This window comes from Pelophylax lessonae (genome assembly GCF_965119305.1).
Source record: "Pelophylax lessonae genome assembly, chromosome: 7".
Classification (NCBI taxonomy): domain Eukaryota; kingdom Metazoa; phylum Chordata; class Amphibia; order Anura; family Ranidae; genus Pelophylax; species Pelophylax lessonae.
This window is the reverse complement of record NC_138774.1, coordinates 5,651,348-5,677,823: the sequence shown is the minus strand read 5'-3', so window position 1 is coordinate 5,677,823 and position 26,476 is coordinate 5,651,348. Positions and strand designations below refer to the sequence as shown.

The 26,476-nt window shown below is 44.8% G+C and overlaps 1 protein-coding gene across 1 annotated transcript in view; it reads left to right on the top strand.

Moving 5' to 3' along the window:
• The window catches only part of POF1B (POF1B actin binding protein), a 165,927-nt gene that overhangs the window by 96,644 nt on the left and 42,807 nt on the right, over nt 1-26,476 (top strand). Inside the window, exons 11-15 of the mRNA XM_082263304.1 lie at nt 4,623-4,673; nt 9,256-9,306; nt 10,428-10,511; nt 18,767-18,874; nt 22,303-22,365. Coding sequence (XP_082119430.1) covers nt 4,623-4,673; nt 9,256-9,306; nt 10,428-10,511; nt 18,767-18,874; nt 22,303-22,365 — 357 coding nt within the window. The remainder of the gene's footprint in view (nt 1-4,622; nt 4,674-9,255; nt 9,307-10,427; nt 10,512-18,766; nt 18,875-22,302; nt 22,366-26,476) is intronic.

Sequence of the window (26,476 nt, the reverse complement as noted above, 5' to 3'; positions counted from 1 at the left end):
TATCAAATTCATATCTCCAACGGTCCTCTCCATCAGCCTTTGGAAGGTAGCAGGGGCCCCGGACAACCCCTGAGGCATGCGATTGAACTCAAAGAACCCCACAGGGGTGATGAAGGCTGTTTTCTCCCGATCTTCAGGGTGCATGGGGATCTGATAATACCCACTCTTTAAGTCCATCACACTGAACCACTTCGCCCCTGACAGACTCTGTAGGGCATCTTCGATTCGAGGAGTGGTATACTGGTCTGGGATGGTTCTTCTGTTCAGCGTTCGGTAGTCGATACAAAGCCTCAAAGATCCATTTTTCTTCCGGACTACCACTATCGGGGAAGCATACGGGCTCCTGGATTCTCGGATAATCCCGATCTTTTTGAGCTCTGCCAGCTGTTGACGTAGATCTTCTAAGTCACCTAAGGGGACTCGCCGGACTCTCTCCCTGAAAGGCTTGTCCTCACTCAGGCGGATCTTATGAGTGGCGCTCCTGGCACATCCCACGTCAAACTCGTCCTTAGAGAATATTTCCCTCCATCGAGCAAGTTGTGCCTTGGCCCTCTTCACCCATTCCGGCGGGAGGGCAGCGTTTCCAGAGCAAAGCTCCTCTATAACCGCTTCACCCTGTTCCTTTTCTTTGAAATCAATGGGGGCAACTGGGGTAGCCGGGTTGACTTGGCCCAGGAGCACTCTGGCCGGTACCTTCACTGGTGTAATAGAGGTGTTTCTGACACTCACTAAAACCCTTCCACGGTTTTCCTGTAACACCTTCAAAGGGATCACCTCAGGGATCACTTCTATCCCTCTCTGTCTCTCCTTTTGACCTGATTCAAAGATAATGAAGGGACCCGGCTGTTGCCATGTGAGTTTAACAGAAGCCTTAAAACAGGCCACCTCTCCTGGCTGTAAGACCTTTTCTGCTCTATCCAGCTTCCAGAGTCGTCCAACTCCTTCTGCGGGGGTCTCTTGCTCCAACACTAATCGTTGGTAGGCCTGCCGTAGCATGGGATGGATCCTTGGTGCCTGAGCATCTTGTCCCTGGACCAGTTGTATCAGAAGGCGCCTTACCAGGTCAGTGTTTGTTCCTACGATGAGAGAGCTTTTGTTGGCCCCTGGTGGACGAGGACAGACCACCGCTAAGGTGTCGAAGGTTTCCGCTTCACCAGCCACTGATGGATCAAAGGTCAACTTGATTGGCAGATACCCGTCATAGGGAAAACTTTGGGTCCCAATACCCCATATCTCCAGATCTTCCAACTTCTGCAAAGGTAGATGGGTAAGATATTTATCATAGAAGTCTCTATACAAAAGAGTCACCTGGGCCCCTGTGTCAAGGAGGGCTCTTGTGTAAATTCCTTCCACCTGAACCGAGACCACTGGGGAGGGCCCGACCAAGTTAGTTGGGAATTCTCTTGATGTAGCCTGGTTGTCTGATTCAGTTCTCTGTACCCTGGCCCTCTTCTCCTTTTTCTTCCTTGATCTGGGCCCCCGCTGAACCCGGTGTGCATTGACTCTCCTTCCCTCAGTAACCCGGAGTCTAGAACTGGGGGTGTTATATTGGGGTCTAACCCCCTGACTCGGTTTCCCTGATCCTGCACCACTCCTGGAGTCCCTTAAAACTGGCAGACACCCGGTTGACTCCTTCACCGGTGTCCTCTGAAGTTTCCCGCTGGCTCGCGAGCTTTCGTGGCAACCTTTCCTGAGCTGGGACATACCCTTCTAACATGCCCAACTCCCCCGCAGTTGAAACAAGTTAACAATCTTGCAGGCCGTGGCTCTGGATCTGTGCTGAGACTAACAGGTTCATCTGGCCTCTCCGATATACTCCCCTTGGGTAGAGTGGATACCTGACCAGTCAGGATGGACACCATTTCTATCAACTGAGACACTTGGGTCTTTAGGAGTTCAACTTGAGAGTCACCCTCTTCCACACTTATCACTCCAACCCGGGCAGTTGAGTCAAACTGCCGACTTTTCTTCTTGTTGTCCAACATGACCTCTTCCTCTCTGACCATTCGAATCAGGTCGGGGTATTCTAGAATGCCGCCATCTCGACGAGTTCGTAACAGTATGGCAATGGGATCTAAAGGTTGAGCCCCTTTCAGAACCTGTCGTGCACGAGTCTCATCTATTTTCCGGGGGTCTATTCCTTTCTTTAACAGAATCTGGTGGATAATCCTATCCAGACGTTTAATGAATTCGGACAACTTCTCCCCCTCTTCTTGATAACAGTGGTCCAACTGGTAGAGAAGTTCAGCCGCGTTCTCCGTCCGACCAAACACATCTTGCAGAATGTCCAAATAATCCTGTGCAGTGCAGTTCTTCTTGCTAAGCTTTAGATTACGTACAGCCTCTAATGCAGGTCCCCTTAAACTCTCTGTGATTCTCTGCTTCTTGTGCTGTTCTGGTACCTCCCATTCCTCCAAAGCCTGAGTGGCGGTATCTAACCACTCTTCGAACCCATCTTCTGCTGAAGGCACAGGCTGTTTCCCAGAGAATGTCCGGAGCTTCCTATATCCAGTCATCAAATAGCTCGAGGAGTCCCTACTACATTTTGCCACAATCTCCCCAAGAACAGCACACAGTTCTGAGCTAAAAGTCGACAAAGGTGATGACTCAGGATGCCCTTCTTGGACACCTTTTTCTTGGCTGGATACCCCAGGGGTGGTGGATGAGGGACCCGCAATAGGAACTCCTGGATGTATCAGGAAAAGTTCTGTTTGGTCAGTAGTTTTTACACTGTTTCCGTTGAAATAATCAGGGACCCCCTTCCTCCACTCACACAGTGCATACGTGTGTGGGACAGTGGTGTCAGTTTTCATGTCAATCACCCAGAATTTCCTGTCTGTGGATAGTGCCCTCAAAACAGGGAGGAGCTTTTCTTCAGTCCAGGCTTCTCCCTTGATTTCAACCACCAGGCCATTTTCCACTATGACATTCTCTTCCTTGCACCACTCAGCAGCAGCGACAGGATCCATTTCTGCGTGGGAGGGGATTCTATGGCTGAGAGGGTTGTATTGCAGGACTGTAGAAATCCCGGACGAGCCCCCACGTGTAGCACCACCCCCGCAGGAGCTGCTGATTATATTATTGGGTCTACACCCTGCCTAACAACCCAATCAAATTGGCTCGATCCCTCCTCAGGCACAACTGACCCAGAATAGGACTGGACTATCAAATAGATACACAGGTTGGAATACAATACTTCACTATGCAACAATACCTTGTTACCTTCTTGAATAGTAGTCCTTCTGGGTGACACAATGGAACAACGCACAAGATTGTAATTAACCAAACTTAGTTTACTATATATCAAATTGAATAGGGGAGATACAATACAATACAATACAAGTCCATAAAAGGTTATTTAAAACAGCTTTAAAAAGGTAAAAGAATACCCCCACACTCCTCCTGCATTAAGGCTAGACACAGTACCAGATAGGTGGGCCTATCTGAGTCCCTCCCCCAGAGTTCTCTTCTTTCTTGTTGATCTTCGCTAGCAAGGTTATTGAATAGAGCTCATTTGTAATCCAGATTAGGAATAAAGATCAAGAGAGAGAAAACAACGAGCTGTTAGTTGTCACCGCAGGGTGTCTGCGTAACTGAGCAATAACTTCTGCGAGAGAGATAAGCCTCTGGCGACTCCTTTACAGACCTTATTGTTTGTCTATGAGTCTCCTGAGAGAGTATGGTGATAAACCCCGGGGTTTTATCACCTCCTGCTGCGCTACCGCTATCTGTAGATAAAACTGTCTCTTCAGCAGATAAAGTCAGTTATTGGGCATGTGCCCTCTCACCAACAGAAGTTTCTCCTTCGCGCGCTTCCACTGCGGTCTCAGTCCTTTGGCTATATGCCAGCCGCACGGGGTCCTTCTGGCGGATGACTTCCGGTCTCTGCAAACAGCAGTATGACCTCCAGGAATGTGCCTCGTGCTTGAGATGGGACGGTTCCACGTCGTCCCTCCAGGCTAAAAGGCTCTGGCCCAATATCCAGTGTCAGTCCTTCACTCTCGCTCGCTGGTTCCTCAGAGTCCAGCGCAGAAAGGCCCCCCCTTCGCGCGCTTCTCTCTTCCTTTAAATAACCTCCCCCATAGTGCCGTGCGGTGCAGCCGTGCACCCTGGATCTTGCAAAGCAGCCTGGGAGATGTAGTTTCTTCATCTTGTGAAAAGGAAGTCACAGCCCGGGAAATTCCATGCAGCTACCACTAGAGGGAGCCTAGTTCCTGGATCTTGCAAAGCAGCCTGGGAGATGTAGTTTCTTCATCTTGTGAAAAGGAAGTCACAGCCCGGGAAATTCCATGCAGCTACCACTAGAGGGAGCCTAGTTCCTTCCCACATATCAAACAGTGTCTTTAGGCATGTTTAACCCCGCTACATATGATTATTGAAATTGCGCCGCCGCCGCCGCCACACCAAAACACATCATACTGCGGTACTACGCGTTTCAGTGGGCGTGAACACACACACAAATATTTGCTAGATGTGTGGAGATGCTTTTAATAATTATTGGCACTCCCATACATCTGCAAAAGGCAGCAGCGCCTTTTCTGTGCGGAAAACGCAAGATTTTGCACGCGGTCCCGCACCGCGCCTGGCTTGAAAATCGCTTTACCTTGTTTTTTATGTTGCAGGAAGTGCAGAGCGGGACACTCAGACGCTACATCGTCCAAAATCCCGAACAGGTAAGATGGTGGGAAACGGGGGGGGGGGGGCAGATCTATAAAGATGTGAATGTGAGATTCACCAAACATTATTTGATGGTGGACCAATCTCTCTCATTTATAACAGATGGGAGATTCACCTGCAGAGAATGTTGAGTGGATGTCAGATTCACTGCTTTAAAAAAAAAATGTGAACAGTGATTAACTCCTTCATAACGGAGTGTAAGCTCTTCTGGCACAGGGGCTGATGCAGTATCAGTCTCTGTAGAACAGGGCTTTTTTTCTCAGAGAATAGGTGTAACTCTTCCCTTGACTCCGCCCCCCACCCACCTCCGAGGAACTTTTCTTGGCTCCCCCCCTAACTCACTTCCCAGTACCACCCCCTTTTAGAGAATACAGAACCAATGATCATTTTGTGATGTTAAGTATTTTGCATGGAATTTTTTAATGATATCAAGAAAGGCAGTAAAATAGATGTAGCAACAATGGACACCCCAGTGACAATAGATCCACTCAAATAAGAAATGGACTCCCAGCAGCTAGCATCAATAGACCCTCCAGTAGGCAGCAATATTAGAATCCTACCTCAACAGTAGATCCCTCCCAGCAATAATTGACACCCTGCAACATAAGACCCACCACCAGGAACAATATATCCCTCAGCAGCAACATTAGACCTCCCCAGCAACAATAGACCTCCCCATCAAAAATAGATCTCCTCCAGCAACAATAGAGCCACCCAGCAGCCAGCATCAATAGATCCTCCAGCAGCCAGCAACAAAGACCCTTCCCTCAACAGTAGATTCCTCCCAGCAACCATTGACCCCCCCAGCAACAATAGACCCCAGCAAAAATATATCTCCTCCAGCAACAATAGAGTCACCCAGCAGCCAGTATCAATAGATCATCCAGCAGCCAGCAACAAAGACCCTTCCCTCAACAGTAAATTCCTCCCAGCAACCATTGACCCCCCCAGCAACAATAGACCCCCCCAGCAAAAATAGATCTCCTCCAGCAACAATAGAGTCACCCAGCAGCCAGCATCAATAGATCCTCCAGCAGCCAGCAACAAAGACCCTTCCCTCAACAGTAGATTCCTCCCAGCAACTATTGACCCCCCCCCCCCCCCCAGCAAAAATAGATCTCCTCCAGCAACAATAGAGTCACCCAGCAGCCAGCATCAATAGATCCTCCTGCAGCCAGCAACAAAGACCCTTCCCTCAACAGTAGATTCCTTACAGCAACTATTGAACCCCCCCCCAGCAACAATAGATTCCCTATGAGCAACAGAAGACTTCCCCAACAACAATAGACCCCCTTCCACCGCAAAAAAAGATCTCCAGCAGCAATAGATCCACAAGCAGCCAGCATCAATAGACCCTCCAGCATACCCCAGCATCCCTTGCCATTACATACATTCGGTTTTGGAGGTACCGGAACTGCGTTCCCTCACGTTCCTGCTGAAAAAATAAGCCCTGCTGTAGAATATGTTGGTATAATAATCACCCCCCTGAGAAATTTTAATAACAGCAATTGGGTGACATGGAGAAGTAACCCCCTAAAAGGTTCTCTTCCAGTTTGGAACCCCCCCCCCCCCCGACCCAGAGAGAACCGGGAACAATGTAACTGGTAAGAATGTTGCATAGGGCACATGAAATTATCAGCTCACTGAATTTCTGGCAGGAATTGTTGCAAATTTAATGATAATACTATAATATGACAATATACACTATATTACCAAAAGTATTGGGACGCCTCTCTATATACACTATATTACCAAAAGTATTGGGACGCCTCTCTATATACACTATATTACCAAAAGTATTGGGACGCCTCTCTATATACACTATATTACCAAAAGTATTGGGACGCCTCTCTATATACACTATATTACCAAAAGTATTGGGACGCCTGCCTTTACACACACATGAACTTTAATGGCATCCCAGTCTTAGTCCGTAGGGTTCAATATTGAGTTGGCACTCCCTTTGCAGCTATAACAGCTTCAACTCTTCTGGGAAGGCTGTCCACAAGGTTTAGGAGTGTCTATGGGAATGTTTCACCATTCTTCCAGAAGCGCATTTGTGAGGTCAGGCACTGATGTTGGACAAGAAGGCCTGGCTCACATTCTCTGCTCTAATTCATCCCAAAGGTGTTCTATCAGGTTGAGGTCAGGACTCTGTGCAGTCCAGTCAAGTTTCTCCACCCCAAACTCCCTCATCCAGGTCTTTATGGACCTTGCGTTGTGCACTGGTCCAAATCATTTGGTGGAGGGGGGAATTATGGTGGGGGGTTGTTTTTCAGGGGTTGAGATTGGCCCCTTAGTTCCAGTGAAGGGAACTCTTAAGGTGTCAGCATACCAAGACATTTTGGACAATTTCATGCTCCCAACTTTGTGGGAGGAGTTTGGGGATGGCCCCTTCCTGTTCCAACATGACTGCGGCACCTGCGATCGCTCCCCGCTGAGAGAGAAGAACGGTCGGATGTTGTAAACACAGCTGACCGTTCTCTCTGAAATGATCACAGAGCGCCTGTGATCCTTCTATATAGGAACACAGGTCTCTATGGTCATTTCACAAGCCCATCCCCCGGACAGTTAGAAAACACTCCCCTAGGCTCACACGTAACCCTTTGATCACCACTGTGTGAACCCCTTCCCTGCCAGTGTCATTATTACAGTAACAATGCATATTTTTAGCACTGATTACTGTAGTAATGTCACTGGTCCCCCCAAAAGTGTCAAAAATGTCAGTTAGAGGTCCAATCTGTCCGCCGCAATGTCTCAGTCCCGCTAAAAATCGCAGATTTACTAGTAAAAAATAAATAAATAAAAATGACATAAATCTTTCCCTTAGTTTGTAGATGTGATAACCTTTGTGCAAACCAATCAAAATACACTTATTGGGATTTTCTTTTACCAAAAATATGTAGCAGAATACAAATTGGCCTAAAAAGGATGAAAATTTTTGATTTTAAATTTTTTTTGGAATGTTATATAGCAGAAAGTAAAAAATCGTTTTACTTTTTCAGAATTGTCGCTCTTTTTTTGTTTATAGCGCAAAAAATAAAAATCGCACAGGTGATCAAATACCACCGAAAGAAAGCGTCAATTTATTTGAGTACAGCGTCGCACGACCGCACAATTGTCCGTTAAAATAACGCAGTGCCGAATCGCAAAAAATGGGGGCAGGGGAGGGGAAATTCCTTCTGGGGCTGAAGTGGTTATTATTAATTACATGGAAAATCTTTGCATGCAGTGAGGAATATTTCTGAAGCTAGGAGGCTGCCGCCCCCCCTGTGATCTGTACCCCCAGGATTGGCCTGTGTATGTCCTCTGCAAGAACAATCATGTCTTCTATAAAGAGACACAAGAAGACTCCCAGCGGGATTCTGGGGTGAGGAGTGTCCGGAATGACCCCCCCCCCCCTGACTCCCCGCTGTACAGGAATCCCAGTAATGTTCCGCCACTGCATGGAGATCCTTCCCTTCTCCACCCCATTAATATAATTACCGTCTTATCCCAACTCTGACTTTTATTAGCGTTGCCAAAAACATGGGAGGGGTTCAAGGACATGAGATAGAATTCTGAATAATCCGGGAGCTGGAGGAGCCAGGTGTGCCTAGATCAAAGGATTATTGTATCTTCTGCACCACAGGAGCTTACACTCTAATGTCCCCCCACAGTCACACACTATTATTATTATACATTTATATAGCTCTGACATATACCGCAGTGCTGTACAGAGAACACTGAGCCAGTCACATCAGTCTCTATACCAGAGGAGCTTACACTCTAATGTCTCCTCCCCCACAGTCACATCAGTCTCTGTACCAGAGGAGCTTACACTCTAATGTCCCCTCCCCCCCACAGTCACATCAGTCTCTGTACCAGAGGAGCTTACACCCTAATGTCCCCTCCCCCACAGCCACATGAGTCTCTATACCAGAGGAGCTTACACTCTAATGTCCCCTCCCCCACAGTCACATCAGTCTCTGTACCAGAGGAGCTTACACTCTAATGTCCCCTCCCCCCCACAGTCACATCAGTCTCTGTACCAGAGGAGCTTACACTCTAATGTCCCCTCCCCCACAGTCACATCAGTCTCTGTACCAGAGGAGCTTACACTCTAATGTCCCCTCCCCCACAGTCACATCAGTCTCTGTACCAGAGAAGCTTACAATCTAATGTCCCCTCCCCCACAGTCACATCAGTCTCTGTACCAGAGGAGCTTACACTCTAATGTCCCCTCCCCCCCATAGTCACATCAGTCTCTGTACCAGAGGAGCTTACACTCTAATGTTCCCTCCCCCACAGTCACATCAGTCTCTGTACCAGAGGAGCTTACACTCTAATGTCCCCTCCCCCACAGTCACATCAGCCTCTGTACCAGAGGAGCTTACACTCTAATGTCCCACCCCCCCTCACAGTCACACACTATTATTATTATACATTTATATAGCTCTGACATATACCGCAGTGCTGTACAGAGAATTTCAGGTTTCTTCTCAGTGAATACAGATTTGTAGAATGGAGATTAGTTGTCACAGACGTTCTGTATGATGATGATTATTGATTATTGATGATTGATGTATCTTTCCTCAGGATGTTCAGACGGAGACGGTTCGGAGGTACATTGTGCAGAATAATGACCAGGTGCGTTGAACCCCCCCCCTCTACCTGTCTGTCACATGATCCATACAGTATGTGTGCCCCATAATATACAGCTAGCAGATCCGCTATCCAGAGAAACTTTCACCTCCAAAGTCTAAAATCTGGAAAAATAAAACTAGGAATGTCATTGTGATGCAGTGATGATGTCATACAATACAAAGAGGTGATCCTACAGCCACTAGGGGGAGCACTGCTAATCTGTGTAATCAGACTGCACTCCCCGCCCCTCCCACATTGTGTCAGCATCGTGTTTTAGTAAAACTCTTTGCATAAATCCCCCCCAAATTTCCTTACCTAGCACAAATTCCCCCCCCCCAATTCCTCCACCAAGCACAAATCCCCCCTCCTACACCAAATCCCCCCATCCCTCCTCTCAGAACAAATCTCCCCCCCCCCCCAATATTCCCTCCTTGCATACATCCCCAAATTTCCCCCCTTTGCCCAAATCTCCCCCCCCCCAGCACAAATCCTTTCCACACCATATTTCCCTCCCTTGTGTACCCCCCCCCCCCTAAAATTACCCCTCCTTGCACAAATCTTTCCCCAGCACAAATTATTTTCCACCCCAAATTTGCCCTCCTTGCATACTACACCCCCCCAAATTTCCCCTCCTTGCACAAATCCTTCACCAGCACAACCCCCCCCCCTTTCCCGAACACAAATCCTCTCCACCCCAAATTTCCCCTCCTTGCACAACCCCCCCCCCCCTTCCACCTGCCCCAAGCCCCCATCCAACCACAAATTGTAGCCTCACCCCCAGCACAAAATCTCTTATCCCCTCTCCTAGCACAAATCCTTATGCCCCCCCCCCCCTCCAAATTCCACTTCTAGCACAGCCCACTGATCCCTAGTGGGCATTATTTTTTTACCCAGACCCCCCCCCCCCCACACTGAAAGCCCAACAAGGCAGCCACTGTATGCACGCTTGCCATGGCACAGCAAAGGTAACTTCACCCTTTGAAGTCATCTGAATGGGACTGCTTGGCTCACCACTGCAGTGGGGTCGTCCCATACAAAATTCATAATTTATGAAGACATCCTCCGTGTCGATCGTTTCCAGTCCTGACTTTTCAAGGACATCTCAATGTTCTTTCTTTTCACAGTCCTACATGAAGGCGGCCAATTACATGCCGGCAAACAGCGTCATTGTTGAGAAGACCTACACCAGGCTGGACAATGCTCCGACGGTAAGTTTGCTGGGCGAGAGTCCCGCCATCTTGGTTCTCATTGTTGCAAACCACGGGACCGCTAGATTTCCCCTTTCCACCTATACAGACCCCTTACTGGACCTGGGATTAAATAGAAATGGCGCCCCCCTTATGGAATCCAGTGTAATATACATAGATATAAAGTTCAATAAAAAAATAAATAAATATCCATCAACGTCTGTCCTGATGTGTCCTGCAAATTCTACAAAGACGGTTCCTCCATTGTGAGTCTAGCGTCACACCGCATCCAGATAAAAGATGACTCCAAAGACACGTTATTTACAGAAGCCAACGCGTTTCATGGGGCTGTACTCTGCCCTCGAGGAAACAAAGTATGCAAACTCAAAAATTATTAACCACTTGCCGACCGCTCACTGAGCTGGTACTGCGGCAAAATGGCTCGAATCTGCCAAGCGACTCCCCTCGTGGGCGGCGCTCGTGCGCCGCTGGAGGCTCTCTCCTGCTGTATTCAGTCACAGCGGGAGTCGGGCCAGGGGAGGAGCAGTGGTGATCACCGCCGATCGTCAGGGATCGAGTGTGGACAGGGATCTCCTAAGTGACAGGCAGGGACAGGATTCAGCATAGCTGAACCTGCGATCTGTCCCTGTGTCACTCAGTCCCCTCCCCCCACACACGTTAGTAAGCACCAGGCATACATTAACCCCTTGATCACCAATAAAAGTTAACCCCTTCCCTGCCAGTGTCATTTTTACAGTAACAGTGCATATGTATAGCACTGATTACTGTAGTAATGTCACTGGTACCCCCAAAAGTGTCAAAAATGTCAGTCAAGGGTCCGATCTGTCCGCCGCAATGTCGCAGTACCGCAAAAAAAATCGCAGATCGCCGCCATTACTAGTTAAAAAAAAAAAAACAATAAAATGACATAAATTTCCCGTAGTTAGTAGCTGCGATAACTTTTGTGCAAACCAATCAAAATACGATTATTGCAATTTTTTTTTTTACCAAAAATATGTAGCAGAAAACAAATTGGCCTAAAATGTAAAAAAATTTAGATTTTTACATTTTTTTGGGGGGGAATTTCTTATAAAAAATTCGAAAAATATTGTTATTTTTTCAAAATTGTCGCTCTTTTTTTATTTATAGTGCAAAATGTAAAAATCGCACAGGTGATCAAATACCACCAAAAGAAAGCTCTGTTTGTGGGGAAAAAAGGACATAAATTTAATTTGGGTACAGCGTCGCACGACCGCGCAATTGTCTGTTTAAAATAACGCAGGTCCGAATCGCAAAATATGGCCTGGTCAGGAATGGGGTAAAATCTTCTGATCTTAAAGCGGTAAAAATACGCTCATTGAGAATTTTTTCGTCAAAGACATGTAGCTAAATACATTTTGGCCTAAATATATGACAAAAATTGAATATATTGGATATTTTTTAACTGTCAGAGTAGAAAAATATTGTTATTTTTTCAAAATTGTCGCTTTTTTTTATTGATATCGCAAAAAATGAAATACGCAGAGGTGATCAAATACCACCCAAAGAAAGCTCTGTTTATGGGGAAAAAAGGACGCAAATTTCGTTTGGGTACGGCGTTGCATGACCGCGCAATTGTCAGTTAAATTCGCACAGTGTCCATTCGCAAAAAGTGGCCTGGACGTACAGCAGGAAAATCCTCCGGTGGTAAAGTGGTTAAAGCGTATCTAAAGTCAGAAAAACAATAATTACATCTAGGCTTCGAGTTCCAATTGTCAGTTGCTTCATCCAATTTCTTTTAAATTCTGCTTACATTTAGTCCCCATAAATAACCTTCAAATTGTTTAGACATTAACCACTTCTGGACCGGAAGATTTACCCCCTTAATGACCAGGCCATATTTTGTGATTTGGCACTGCGTTATTTTAACTGACAATCGCGCGGTCGTGCGATGCTGTACCCAAATAAAATTTATGTCCTTTTTTCCCCCACAAACAGAGCTTTCTTTTGGTGGTATTTGATCACCTGTGCAATTTTTATTTTTTGCGCTATAAACAAAAAAAGAGCGACAATTCTGAAAAAAAATAAAATATTCTTCACATTCTGCTATATAACATTATCAAAAAAAAAAAAATCAAAATTTTTTAACATTTTAGGCCAATTTGTTTTCTGCTACATATTTTTGTAAAAAAAAAAAATCACAATAAGCGTATTTTGATTGGTTTGCGCAAAAGTTATCTCGTCTACTAACTACGGGAAAGATTTATGTCATTTTTATTGTTTTTTTTTTTACTAGTAATGGCGGCGATCTGCGATTTTTAAGGGGACTGTGACATTGCGGCGGACAGATTGAACCCCTAACTGACATTTTTTACACTTTTGGGGGGACCAGTGACATTACTACAGTAATCAGTGCTAAAAATATACACTGTTACTGTAATAATGACACTGGCAGGGAAGGGGTTAACACTGTGGGTGATCAAGGGGATAAATGTGAGCCTAGGGGAGTGATTCTAATGGTGGGGGGAGGGGCTTCTGAAATGAACATAGAGATATGTGTTCCTATATAGAAGGATCACAGGGGCTCTATGATCATTCCAGAGAGACGAACGGTCGGATGTGTTTACAACAGCTGACCGTCCTTCTCTCTCAGCGGGGAATGATGGCGGGTGTCATGCGGCAATCGGAGCCCCCTGACACATGCATTGGCTTCCCCGCTGCCGAGTGGGGGCGGGAGTAAGACGCCACCGGCGCGCGCTTGCAACCCCTAGCTGCCTGCAGGCGACCGATGTAGACCTACGTCGATTTGCGTAGCAGAGCCACATTGCCGCATTGTTCTCCCCGGAGAAGAGATGCCTGAGAGGGGACATGACAGCAATTTATAAATATCTCAATGGTGATCTCAGCATAGAAAAAAAGCTATTCAGTTGAAAGGATTGCATGAGGACTCGAGGGCATACAATGCGATTAGAGGAGAAGAGATTTAACCTCAGGCAACGCACGGGGCTCTTTACTGTTAGGGCTACAAGATTGTGGAATTCTCTACCACAAGAGGTGGTTTCTGCGGGAAGTATGGTGGCTTTCAAAAGACTCTTAGACATAAATCTCAAGGATCAGAACATTCAGGGGTATGAGAGATGATTACAGTCACACACATCTACACAGGGGGAACTGGATGGACTATTGTCTTTATTCAACCTCACCTAATATGTAACTATCTAAAATAGGTGGTGGCCGGACGGGAACCAGTTAATGGCTGTGAGTTATTTTGAGGGGACAGTAAATTTACACTGTTATACAAGCTGTACACTCACTACTTTACATTGTAACAAAGTGTCATTTCTTCAGTGTTGTCACATGAAAAGATAGAATAAAATATTTACAAAAATGTGAGGGGTGTACTTACTTATGTGAGATACTGTATCTCCATAACTCTGCAATCATGATGGAAAATTATACAAATGGGAGATTTCTCACCTCTCAATATGTTTTGCTGGGGAGATAAAACAAGTTAGTATAATAATTGTCAGAGGGATATATAACCATACAGACAAGGACAACATTAATCTTTGTCTGCTGTAACCAAAAACATTTCCACATTTACATGGGACCCCCAAAAATGTACAGCAAAGCCTACGGCATCAGAAGTACAGGGGACCCCGGGAGCCGTCCAGAGGAGCCTCCTGGATCTCTACCTCGGAGGAAAGTCTTCCCATAGAAAGCTGTATCTGTGAACAAAATCATACAAAGAAATATTCCCAAACTCCCTGCCAACATCATTACGTAAATCTGTATCTCCCTGTGCCGGGAACACGACTCATATCTATTCATAATTACTTCTCTGTTCTGTCCACCTCACCGCATTGTATGTTCACAGGACCAAAAATATATATTTATATAAAAATATTAATAAATATAGGTACAGTATCTATCTATATGTGAGGAGAGAGCTATAAAAAGGAAAGAAAGTATCATAATATTAAGATAAAAATAAATAAATAAAAGGAATATAAATATAAGCATTAACTATACCATTGATGATGATAACACCATAATAAGCAATATATATTTTCAAACTAATAATAATAAAAAAAATGTAAAACTAAAATAATAATGAAAAAAATATACATCTATCTATCTATCTATCTATCTATCTATCTATCTTTCTATCGATCGATGGATAGATAGATATGTATTTTTTTTCATTATTATTTATATATATATATAAATATATAAAATATATATATATATATATATATATATATATATATATATATATATATATATATAAATATATAAAATATATATATATAGATATATATATATATATGTATATATATATATACATATACATATATATATATATATATATATATATATATATATATATATATATATAAAAGTAAATATCTATATAAATATAAGCATTAACTATACCAGGGGTAATGAATTAAAATTCAAGGAGGTCCGGTCGCTAAAATTTTCTTTGGGCCGAGGTCCGAATCTGAAGTCTTTGCTATGACTCAGAAAGATGGGCAAAACAAAATGTGTCCATCAGCGTTGCTCTTAACATAAAATATGCCCATTAGAGTGCCCCTTAACATAAAATGTGTCCATCAGCGTGACTCTTAACATAAAATAAGGGGCACGCTTGATGGGCACATTTTATTTTAGGGGACACTCTGATGGGCACATTTTATGTTAGGGAGCACGTTGATGGGCACATTTTATTTTAGGGGGCACTCTGATGGGCACATTTTATGTTAGGGGGCACGCTGATGGGCACATTTTGTTAGGGGGCACGCTGATGGGCAAAACAAAACGTGTCAATCAGCGTTGCTTATAAAATAAAATGTTCCCATCAGAGTGCCCCCTAACATAAAATGTTCCCATCAGAGTGCCCCCTAACATAAAATGTTCCCATCAGAGTGCCCCCTAACATAAAATGTTCCCATCAGAGTGCCCCCTAACATACAATGTTCCCATCAGAGTGCCCCCTAACATAAAAGGTTCCCATCAGAGTGCCCCCTAACATAAAATGTTCCCATCAGAGTGCCCCCTAACATAAAATGTTCCCATCAGAGTGCCCCCTAACATAAAATGTGTCCATCACCGTGACCCTTAGCATAAAATTTGCCCATCAGCATGACCCTTAACATAAAATAAGAGGAACACTGATGGGCACATTTTATGTTAGGGGGAACTCTGATGGGCACATTTTATGTTAAGGGGCACGCTGATGGGCAAAACAAAAACGTGTCCATCAGCGTTGCTCTTAACATAAAATATGCCCATTAGGGTTCCCCTTAACATAAAATTTGCCCATCAGCATGACCCTTAACAACATAAAATAAGGCGCACGCTGATGGGCACATTTTATGTTAGGGGGCACTCTAATGGGCATGTTTTATTTTATGGGGCACTCTAATGGGAACAAATGTGCCCATCTGTGTGCCCCTTAACAAAATATGCCCATCAGTCTGCATTTTATAAAAAATAAGCAACCCCTTAAAAAAAATGTGCCCCACATACCTTTGGGAGCAGAAAATGTCAGAGCCAGGAGCCGCGAACATCAGGGGGGCGGGGCGTGCATGTGATGTCACGCCCCAGCTCGCGGCTAGGCTGAGTGTGAGTCAGGAGCCGCAGTTAGGAGCAGGGGGGCGGGGCGCGCACGTGACGTCACGCCCCAACTCGCGGCCGACTGGGAGGGAGCCGAAGAACGAAGCAGGGGGCGGGGCGCATACACGGGATGTCACTGATTGCTGGGACACCCGCGGCCCCAGAAAATCAATGACTACATACAGTGGCAGCCTGATGGGTCCGGGCAGAAGCATCGTGCGGGCCGCTCCTGGACTGCGGGCCGCCATTTAATGACGGCCGAACTATACCGTTGATGATGATAACAAGAAAACACCATAAGCAATATAAATTTTCAAACTAATAATAAAAAAAAAATGTAAAACTAAAATAATCATGAAAAAAATATACATCTATCTATCTATCTATCTATCTATCTTTCTATCGATCGATCGATGGATAGATATATATGTATTTTTTTCATTATTATATATATATATATATATATATATATATATATATATAAAATATATTTATATAAATATATAAAATATATATATATATATATATATATATATATATATATATATACATACATATATATATATATATATTTATATATATAAAAGTAAATATCTATATAAATATAAGCATTAACTATACCATTGATGATGATAACAAGAAAACACCATAAGCAATATCAATTTTCAAACTAATAATAAAAAAAAAATGTAAAACTAAAATAATCATGAAAAAAAAAAAATATATATATATATATATAATATAAACACACAGTGCATCCGGAAAGTATTCACAGCACTTCACTTCTTCCACATTTTGTTATGTTACAGCCTTATTCCAAAATGGATTCAATTCATTATTTTCCTCAAATTCTACAAACAATCCCCAATAATGACAACGTGAGAGAAGTTTGTTTGACATCTTTGTAAATTTATTAAAAATATAAGAAATAAAAAAATATCCCATGTACATAAGTATTCACACCCTTTGCTCAATACTTTGGTGAAGCTCCTTTGGCACCAATTCTAGCCTCCAGTATTTCTGAGTATGATGCTACAAGCTTGGCTCTCCTATTTTTGGGAAGTTTCTCCCATTCTTCTTTGCAGGACCTCTCAAGCTCCATCAGGTTGGATGGGGGAGGGTCGGTGCACAGCCATTTTCAGATCTCTCCAGAGATGTTCAATCGGGTTCATGTCTGGGCTCTGGCTGGGCCACTCAAGGACATTCACAGAGTTGTCCCGTAGCCACTCCTTTGTTATCTTGGCTGTGGACTTGGGGTCGTTGTCCTGTTGGAAGATGAACCTTCGCCCCAGTCTGAGGTCCAGAGCGCTCTGCAGGAGGTTTTCATCAAGGATGTCTCTGTACATTGCTGCATTCATCTTTCCCTCCATCCTGACTAGTCTCCCAGTTCCTGCCGCTGAAAAACATCCCCACAGAATGATGCTGCCACCACCATGCTTCACAGTAGGGATGGTATTGGCCAGGTGATGAGCGGTGCCTGGTTTCCTCCAGACATGACGCTTGCCATTCAGGCCAAAGAGTTCAATCTTTGTTCCATCAGAGCAGAGAATTTTGTTTCTCATGGTCTGAGAGTCCTTCAGGTGCCTATTGGCAAATCCAGGAGGGCTGTCATGTGACTTTTACTGAGGAGTGGCTTCCATCTGGCCACACCCATACAGGCCTGATTGGTGGAGTGCTGCAGAGATGGTTGTTCTTCTGGAAGGTTCTCCTCTCTCCACAGAGAAATGCTGGAGTTCTGTCAGAGTGACCATCGGGTTCTTGGTCACCTCCCTGACTAAGGCCCCTCCCCCGATCACTCAGTTTGGCCGGGAAGAGTCCTGGTGGTTCCAAACTTCTTCCATTTACAGATGATGGAGGCCACTGTGCTCATTGGGACCTTCAATGCTGCAGAAATGTTTCTGTACCCTTCCCCCCGATCTGTGCCTCCATACAATCCTGTCTCCGAGGTCTACAGACAATTCCTTGGACTTCATGGCTTGGTTTGTGCTCTGACATGCACTGTTATCTGTGGGGCCTTATATAGACAGGTGTGTGTCTTTCTAAATCATGTTCAATCAACTGAATTTACCACAGGTGGACTCCAATCAAGTTGTAGAAACATCTCAAGGATGATCAATGGAAACAGAATGCACCTGAGCTCAATTCTGAGTGTCATGGCAAAGGGTGTGAATACTTATGTACATGGGAATTTTTTTTAGATTTTCTATTTTTAATAAATTTACAAAGATGTCAAACAAACTTCTCTCACGTTGTCATTATGGGAGATGTTTGTAGAATTTTTAGAGGAAAATAATGAATGGAATCCATTTTGGAATTAGGCTGTAACATAACAAAATGTGGAAAAAGTGAAGCGCTGTGAATACTTTCTGACTATATATATATTTTTTTTTTTTTTATTTAATTTCATATATACAGAGTAGCGATATATATAATATTATAAAATATCCTGATTGTCAGACGGGATTTTGTCTTCGATCTTTTATATAAAGCACAGACAGTTTCTCCTCTATGGGATGTAAAGCCTCACATTCCCTCTGCCTCCGGTATAGATGACTTGTCTGGGAACTGATCCCGGGAGTGTCCATATGCAGACACTGTGCACTATGTGGGGGGGGGGGGGGATGTTGGGCGACATTGGAAATGAAGATTAATGGGGTGTTTCTATTTCTTTCATACAGGACAGACAGGTGCAGGTGGTTCAGGGGAGCAGTGTGTCATCCTCCATTAACGAACAAGTGATCGAGCAGAATAATCAGAGCAGAGTCCAATCCGTCCAATCTACAGAGGTGAGTGCAGAGTCACAGAGTGCAGACATAGTACAGGAGATGGTCAGAGACTGCAGACATAGTACAGGAGATGGTCAGAGACTGCAGACATAGTACAGGAGATGGTCAGAGACTGCAGACATGATACAGGAGATGGTCAGAGACCGCAGACATAGTACAGGAGATGGTCAGAGACTGCAGACATGATACAGGAGATGGTCAGAGACTGCAGACATAGTACAGGAGATAATCAGAGACTGCAGACATAGTACAGGAGATGGTCAGACACTGCAGACATGACACAGGAGATGGTCAGAGACTGCAGACATAGTACAGGAGATGGTCAGAGACTGCCAACATGATACAGGAGATGGTCAGAGACTGCCGACATGATACAGGAGATGGTCAGAGACTGCAGACATAGTACAGGAGATGGTCAGAGACCGCAGACATAGTACAGGAGATGGTCAGAGACTGCAGACATAGTACAGGAGATGGTCAGAGACTGCAGACATAGTACAGGAGATGGTCAGAGACTGCAGACCTAGTACAGGAGATGGTCAGAGACTGCCGACATGATACAGGAGATGGTCAGAGACTGCAGACATAGTACAGGAGATGGTCAGAGACCGCAGACATATTACAGGAGACGGTCAGAGACTGCAGACATGATACAGGAGATGGTCAGAGACTGCAGACATAGTACAGGAGATAATCAGAGACTGCAGACATAGTACAGGAGATGGTCAGAGACTACAGACGTATTACAGGAGATGGTCAGACACTGCAGACATGACACAGGAGATGGTCAGAGACTGCAGACATAGTACAGGAGATGGTCAGAGACTGCCGACATGATACAGGAGATGGTCAGAGACTGCAGACATAGTACAGGAGATGGTCAGAGACTGCAGACATGGTACAGGAGATGGTCAGAGACTGCAGACATAGTACAGGAGATGGTCAGAGACTGCAGACATGATACAGGAGATGGTCAGAGACTGCAGACATCCTACAGGAGATGGTCAGAGACTGCAGACATGACACAGGAGATGATAAGAGACTGCAGGCATATTACAGGTGATGGTCAGAGACTGCGGACATAGTACAGGTGATGGTCAGAGACTGCAGACATATTATAGGAGATCATCAGAGATTGCAGAAATGATACAGGAGATGGTCAGAGACTGCAGACATGGTACAGGAGATGGTCAGAGACTGCAGACATACTACAGGAGATGGTCAGTGACTGCAGACATGATACAGGAGATGGTCAGAGACTGCAGACATGGTACAGGAGATGGTCAGAGACTGCAGACATATTACAGGAGATGGTCAGAGACTGCAGACATAATACAGAAGACGGTCAGAGACTGCAGACATGATACAGGAGATGGTCAGAGACTGCAGACATGATACAGGAGATGGTCAGAGACTGCAGACATAATACAGAAGACGGTCAGAGACTGCAGACATATTACAGGAGATGGTCAGAGACTGCAGACATATTACAGGAGATGGTCAGAGACTGCGGACATATTACAGGAGATGGTCAGAGACTGCAGACATATTACAGGAGATGGTCAGAGACTGCAGACATAGTACAGGAGATGGTCAGAGACTGCCGACATGGTACAGGAGATGGTCAGAGACTGCAGACATATTACAGGAGATGGTCAGAGTCTGCAGACATAATACAGAAGATGGTCAGAGACTGCAGACATGATACAGGAGATGGTCAGAGACTGCAGACATTGTACAGGAGATGGTCAGAGACTGCAGACATATTACAGGAGATGGTCAGAGACTGCAGACACAGTACAGGAGATGGTCAGAGACTGCGGACATAGTACAGGAGATGGTCAGAGACTGCAGACATTGTACAGGAGATGGTCAGAGACTGCAGACATACTACAGGAGATGGTCAGAGACTGCAGACATACTACAGGAGATGGTCAGAGACTGCGGACATAGTACAGGAGATGGTCAGAGACTGCAGACATACTACAGGAGATGGTCAGAGACTGCAGACATACTACAGGAGATGGTCAGAGACTGCAGACATAGTACAGGAGATGGTCAGAGACTGCAGACATATTACAGGAGATGGTCAGAGACTGCTGCAGACATACTACAGGAGACGGTCAGAGACTGCAGACATACTACAGGAGACGGTCAGACACTGCAGACATAGTACAGGAGATGGTCAGAGACTGCAGACATAGTACAGGAGATGGTCAGAGACTGTAGACATAGTACAGGAGATGGTCAGACACTGCAGACATAGTACAGGAGATGGTCAGAGACTGCAGAGATAGAACAGGAGATGGTCAGAGACTGCAGACATAGTACAGGAGATGGTCAGAGACTGCAGACATAGTACAGGAGATGGTCAGAGACTGCAGACATAGTACAGGAGACGGTCAGAGACTGCAGACATAGTACAGGAGATGGTCAGAGACTGCAGACATAGTACAGGAGATGGTCAGAGACTGCAGACATAGTACAGGAGATGGTCAGACACTGCAGACATGGTACAGGAGATGGTCAGAGACTGCAGACATAGTACAGGAGATGGTCAGAGACTGCAGACATGGTACAGGAGATGGTCAGAGACTGCAGACATAGTACAGGAGATGGTCAGAGACTGCAGACATACTACAGGAGATGGTCAGAGACTGCAGACATAGTACAGGAGATGGTCAGAGACTGCAGACATATTACAGGAGATGGTCAGAGACTGCAGACATATTACAGGAGATGGTCAGAGACTGCTGCAGACATACTACAGGAGACGGTCAGAGACTGCAGACATACTACAGGAGACGGTCAGAGACTGCAGACATATTACAGGAGATGGTCAGAGACTGCTGCAGACATACTACAGGAGACGGTCAGAGACTGCAGACATACTACAGGAGATGGTCAGAGACTGCAGACATAGTACAGGAGATGGTCAGAGACTGCAGACATGATACAGGAGATGGTCAGAGACTGCAGACATGATACAGGAGATGGTCAGAGACTGCGGACATGATACAGGAGATGGTCAGAGACTGCAGACATGATACAGGAGATGGTCAGAGACTGCAGACATGATACAGGAGATGGTCAGAGACTGCAGACATGATACAGGAGATGGTCAGAGACTGCAGACATGATACAGGAGATGGTCAGAGACTGCAGACATACTACAGGAGATGGTCAGAGACTGCAGACATAGTACAGGAGACGGTCAGAGACTGCAGACATGGTACAGGAGATGGTCAGAGACTGCAGACATAGTACAGGAGACGGTCAGAGACTGCAGACATAGTACAGGAGACGGTCAGAGACTGCAGACATAGTACAGGAGATGGTCAGAGACTGCAGACATAGTACAGGAGATGGTCAGAGACTGCAGACATATTTCATCAGATGGAATAATGGACATTTCTCTTGTCTTCCAGAATGTGGTGTCGGAGAATTATCAGCAGAAAGTGTGTGTACAGAATGTGCAGAGCACCGAGCAGGTAGGTACCGGAATCTATGAGACTGTTCGCTGTCTGTAGGGGTCATTGTCTGTTGTCACCTCTGATCCCACACACTCAGCTCTATAGACGTCTCCTATGGAGGAATCTTCCAGGGGGCTCTGTGATGTGAAATGAGCATCACTGCAATCAGTGACTGTGTCTAGGCTGAGATGATGTCATCAGACTGCTGCAGGCAGGAGGAAGCATTTCCTCAGTCTCCCCTCCCCCAGTGATCAGACCGTACATTGTAACTTTGTAGCAGGAGGAGGGGGCATTTCCTCAGTCTCCCCTCCCTCCCCCAGTGATCAGACTGTACATTGTAACTTTGTAGCAGGAGGAGGGGGCATTTCCTCAGTCTCCCCTCCCTCCCCCAGTGATCAGACTGTACATTGTAACTTTGTAGCAGGAGGAGGGGGCATTTCCTCAGTCTCCCCTCCCTCCCCCAGTGATCAGACTGTACATTGTAACTTTGTAGCAGGAGGAGGAGGCATTTCCTCAGTCTCCCCTCCCCCAGTGATCAGACTGTACATTGTAACTTTGTAGCAGGAGGAGGAGGAATTTCCTCAGTCTCCCCTCCCCCAGTGATCAGACTGTACATTGTAACTTTGTAGAAGGAGGAGGAGGCATTTCCTCAGCCCCCCCCCTCCCCCAGTGATCAGACTGTACATTGTAACTTTGTAGAAGGAGGAGGCATTAAACCATGTTCAGTTGGTACTAAGGGGTCCAAAGTGTGCCAAGAAAATATCCCCCCACACCAGCACCAGCTTAAACCATTCAAAGTCACCTAAATCCCCTCTCTGATGCTCAGAACTTCAGCACTTCACCACTTCTAGATGCCAAAATGGGTGAGGGTTGTATTGTGCTGTGTCCTGGGGAATGTTGCTGTGTTCAGGCGGGGTGGGGGGGTCGGGGTGTGGGGGGGGGGGCAGTAAAGCCGATGCAGAATGGGCCCTGGCCACCTTCCAGCATCGGGATTGGACGCTGTGGGGAATCCGCTCCGAGGGTTTTCTGATTACCTCTTATGAGCCCAGCCAGATAATTCCTTTAGATGGTTCCTCTGTGTGTTGTCTCATCAGTGAAGGATCACAGTGAGGGGATCTCTTACTATAACACAGGTCCATTCTTCCCAAAGGATCCGCCTGATGGCTTCAGTATCTTCTGTGAGAACTGAACCTTCATTAGGAGGAAGGGTGAGGCAATGGCACAAATAATAAATATCAAGAATAAGGGAAACTCCACTTTCCTGGGGAAAAAATAGTGAAAAAAAAAATAGTGGAAAAAAAATAATAAATGATGGTGGGGACCGCGCTCAAATACTCGTGTAAATAAATAATGCGTGATAGTAAAATTATAAAAATATATCTGACTCTATGATTCTCCAATATATAACATAGATAAATCAATTTATAAAGGTATCTCCAGTGTGTAAAAAAAGAATCAATATGTGGATGAATTCATTAAATTGATAAATAAATTTATAGATAAATAACCAATAAATATATATTCAAAGCATCTATAAGTGATAGTGAAAATCCAAAGTGACTATAAATACTATAAATAATAATAATAGTATTGTATTGCATTTTGGCAAATTGGAAATGTAGCTAATTGGAATTTTTTGCAATACATAGGCAAAATACTATTATTATTATTTATAATATTTATAGTCACTTTGGATTTTCACTATCACTTATAGATGCTTTGAATATATATTTATTGGTTATTTATCTATTAATTTATTTATCAATTTAAAGAATTTATCCACGTCATATTGATTCTTTTTTTACACACTGGAGATACCTTTATAAATTGATTTATCTATGTCATATATTGGAGAATCATAGAGTCAGATATATTTTTATAATTTTACTATCACGCATTTATTTATTTACACGAGTATTTGAGCGCGGTCCCCACCATCCTTTATTATTTCTGCACAAGCAGCTCATAAAAACACTGTCAAATTTTTTTACATTTTTAGTGTTAACCACAGATAGGTTCACATATTCATATTTATTACCCACATTTTATTTACTTAAATATTACGTGATCACTAATCACTTTAATACAATTTATTTGATCAATTTTTAACCTGCACGCATCCGCTTAAGTGAAAATTACACTTATTTTTACAGTGGAAAAAAAATAGTGAAAAAAAAAACAAACAAAAAAAGAAAAAACAATCTAGCGCACAAAAGTTACATTGTATTGTTCTTAAAAATTCCCTTTCCTTTCCAAGTTGACCGGAGAGATCGATGTGTGGCGATTTCAATGTGGATTAGAGAGACGGGTGCAGTAATTGGGATACAGATTGAGTGACCAATGTATGACCAGACAACTCAGGGGCGTAACTACAGGGGTTGCAATTGCAACCGGGCCCCATGCTCCAGGGGGCCTGTGCGGCTCCCCTGTACACCTGGATAGGAGGGGCGGTGGGCTCAGCATATAGAGAAATCACTGTCCTCCTTTTTCCTCCTGTAGCTGCAGGAGGAAAATGGAGGAGATTGGTTCCTCTGTATGCTGCCCCCGCCACTCCTCCTATCCAGTTCACTTCTGTTCTGCTGTCTCTGGGCCCCTGTGTGCTCCCCTGGTTCCCCCCCCCACCCCACGGTGCTGCCCCCCCCCCCTTCTCCCCTGTGCTCCCCTGGTCCCCCCACTGTGCTCCCTCCCCTCTCCTGCCGGCTGTGTCCCAATAGAGAACCAGGAAGGGGTCAGTAAATATGTAATTTACCAGCTCCTTCCTTTTCTGAATGGACAGAGTCATAGTCAGTGACAATGTAAAAAAAATAAAATAAAATGATAAAAAATAATACAATGAAAATACCAAAAAATAAAAAACTACTGACACCAGTGGGGGAACTTCCAGGATCACAAAGGTCACACTTGCGACCGGGCCCTGGCATTCCACTACCGTGGGGAGGCCCCAAGATGGCAGGAAGGGGGCCCACTGCAGAACTTGTGAAAGGGTCTCGCTGCGGGACTGTAATAAAGGGCCCCGTAATGAAAGTAAAGGTTCCCAGGATCAGTGGGAAGAGCCCTAGGCTTGAAGGGAAGAGCCCCAGGCTTGAAGGGAAAGGCCCCGGCCAGGGGTCGGGGGGGGGGGGCCTTCATGGTTTCTTGCACCGGGGCCCTGAAGGTTCTAGTTCTGGAAGCTGAAAACATCCCAGTTCTTGCATGGCCAGCATACTCACCGGCAGGGGCGGACTGACAACTCATGGGGCCCCCGGGCAATAAGAGATCATGGGCCCCCATGTGTCCCCGCCCACACACAAAGCCCCGCCTACATCTCGCACTGCCCACATTACATTTGTTCGTCACAGAATTTCTCGACACTATGTTCAAAATAAATGTTTAGTATAGAAAAAAGAAAAATAAACTTACATTAACGTGTAACAATGGTACATTTCCAAAATTAAGGTTTTCATGAATAAGCACAATATAATAGGTGCAACAAATGTCTTCTTAGCTGAACAGTTTAATAAAAAAAGATACAAAAAATTAAAAATAAAAAGCTCTGACCAGCATGTTACAAAATTATGGCCCTAGAATTGCTCTCACTCCGACGTTCCTGACGATACCATACATATGTGCCATCATTATTATTCACATACGTGTGCTCATCCTAAATAGCACTCTACCTGGATGTGCTTTACAATCATTTTTTTTAACAATTTTTATTTACTTTAAATAATTTTCACTGACCACCAATGTAAGGGGGCCATTCCTCCCATCGACCACCATTGTAAGGGGCATTCTTCCTACTGACCACCAATGTAAGGAACATTTTCTTCACTGACCAACAATATAAGGGACATTCTTCCCACTGACCACCAAAGTATGGGACATTCTTCCCACTGACCACCAATGTAAGAAGCATTCTTCCCACTGATCACCAATGTAAGGAGCATTCTTCCCTCTGATCACCAATGTAAGAAGCATTCTTCCCACTGATCACCAATGTAAGGGACATTCTTCCCACTGACCACCAAAGTATGGGACATTCTTCCCACTGACCACCAATGTAAGGAGACTTTCTTCCCACTGACCACCAAAGTATGGAACATTCTTCCTACTGACCACCAATGTAAGAAGCATTCTTCCCACTGACCAC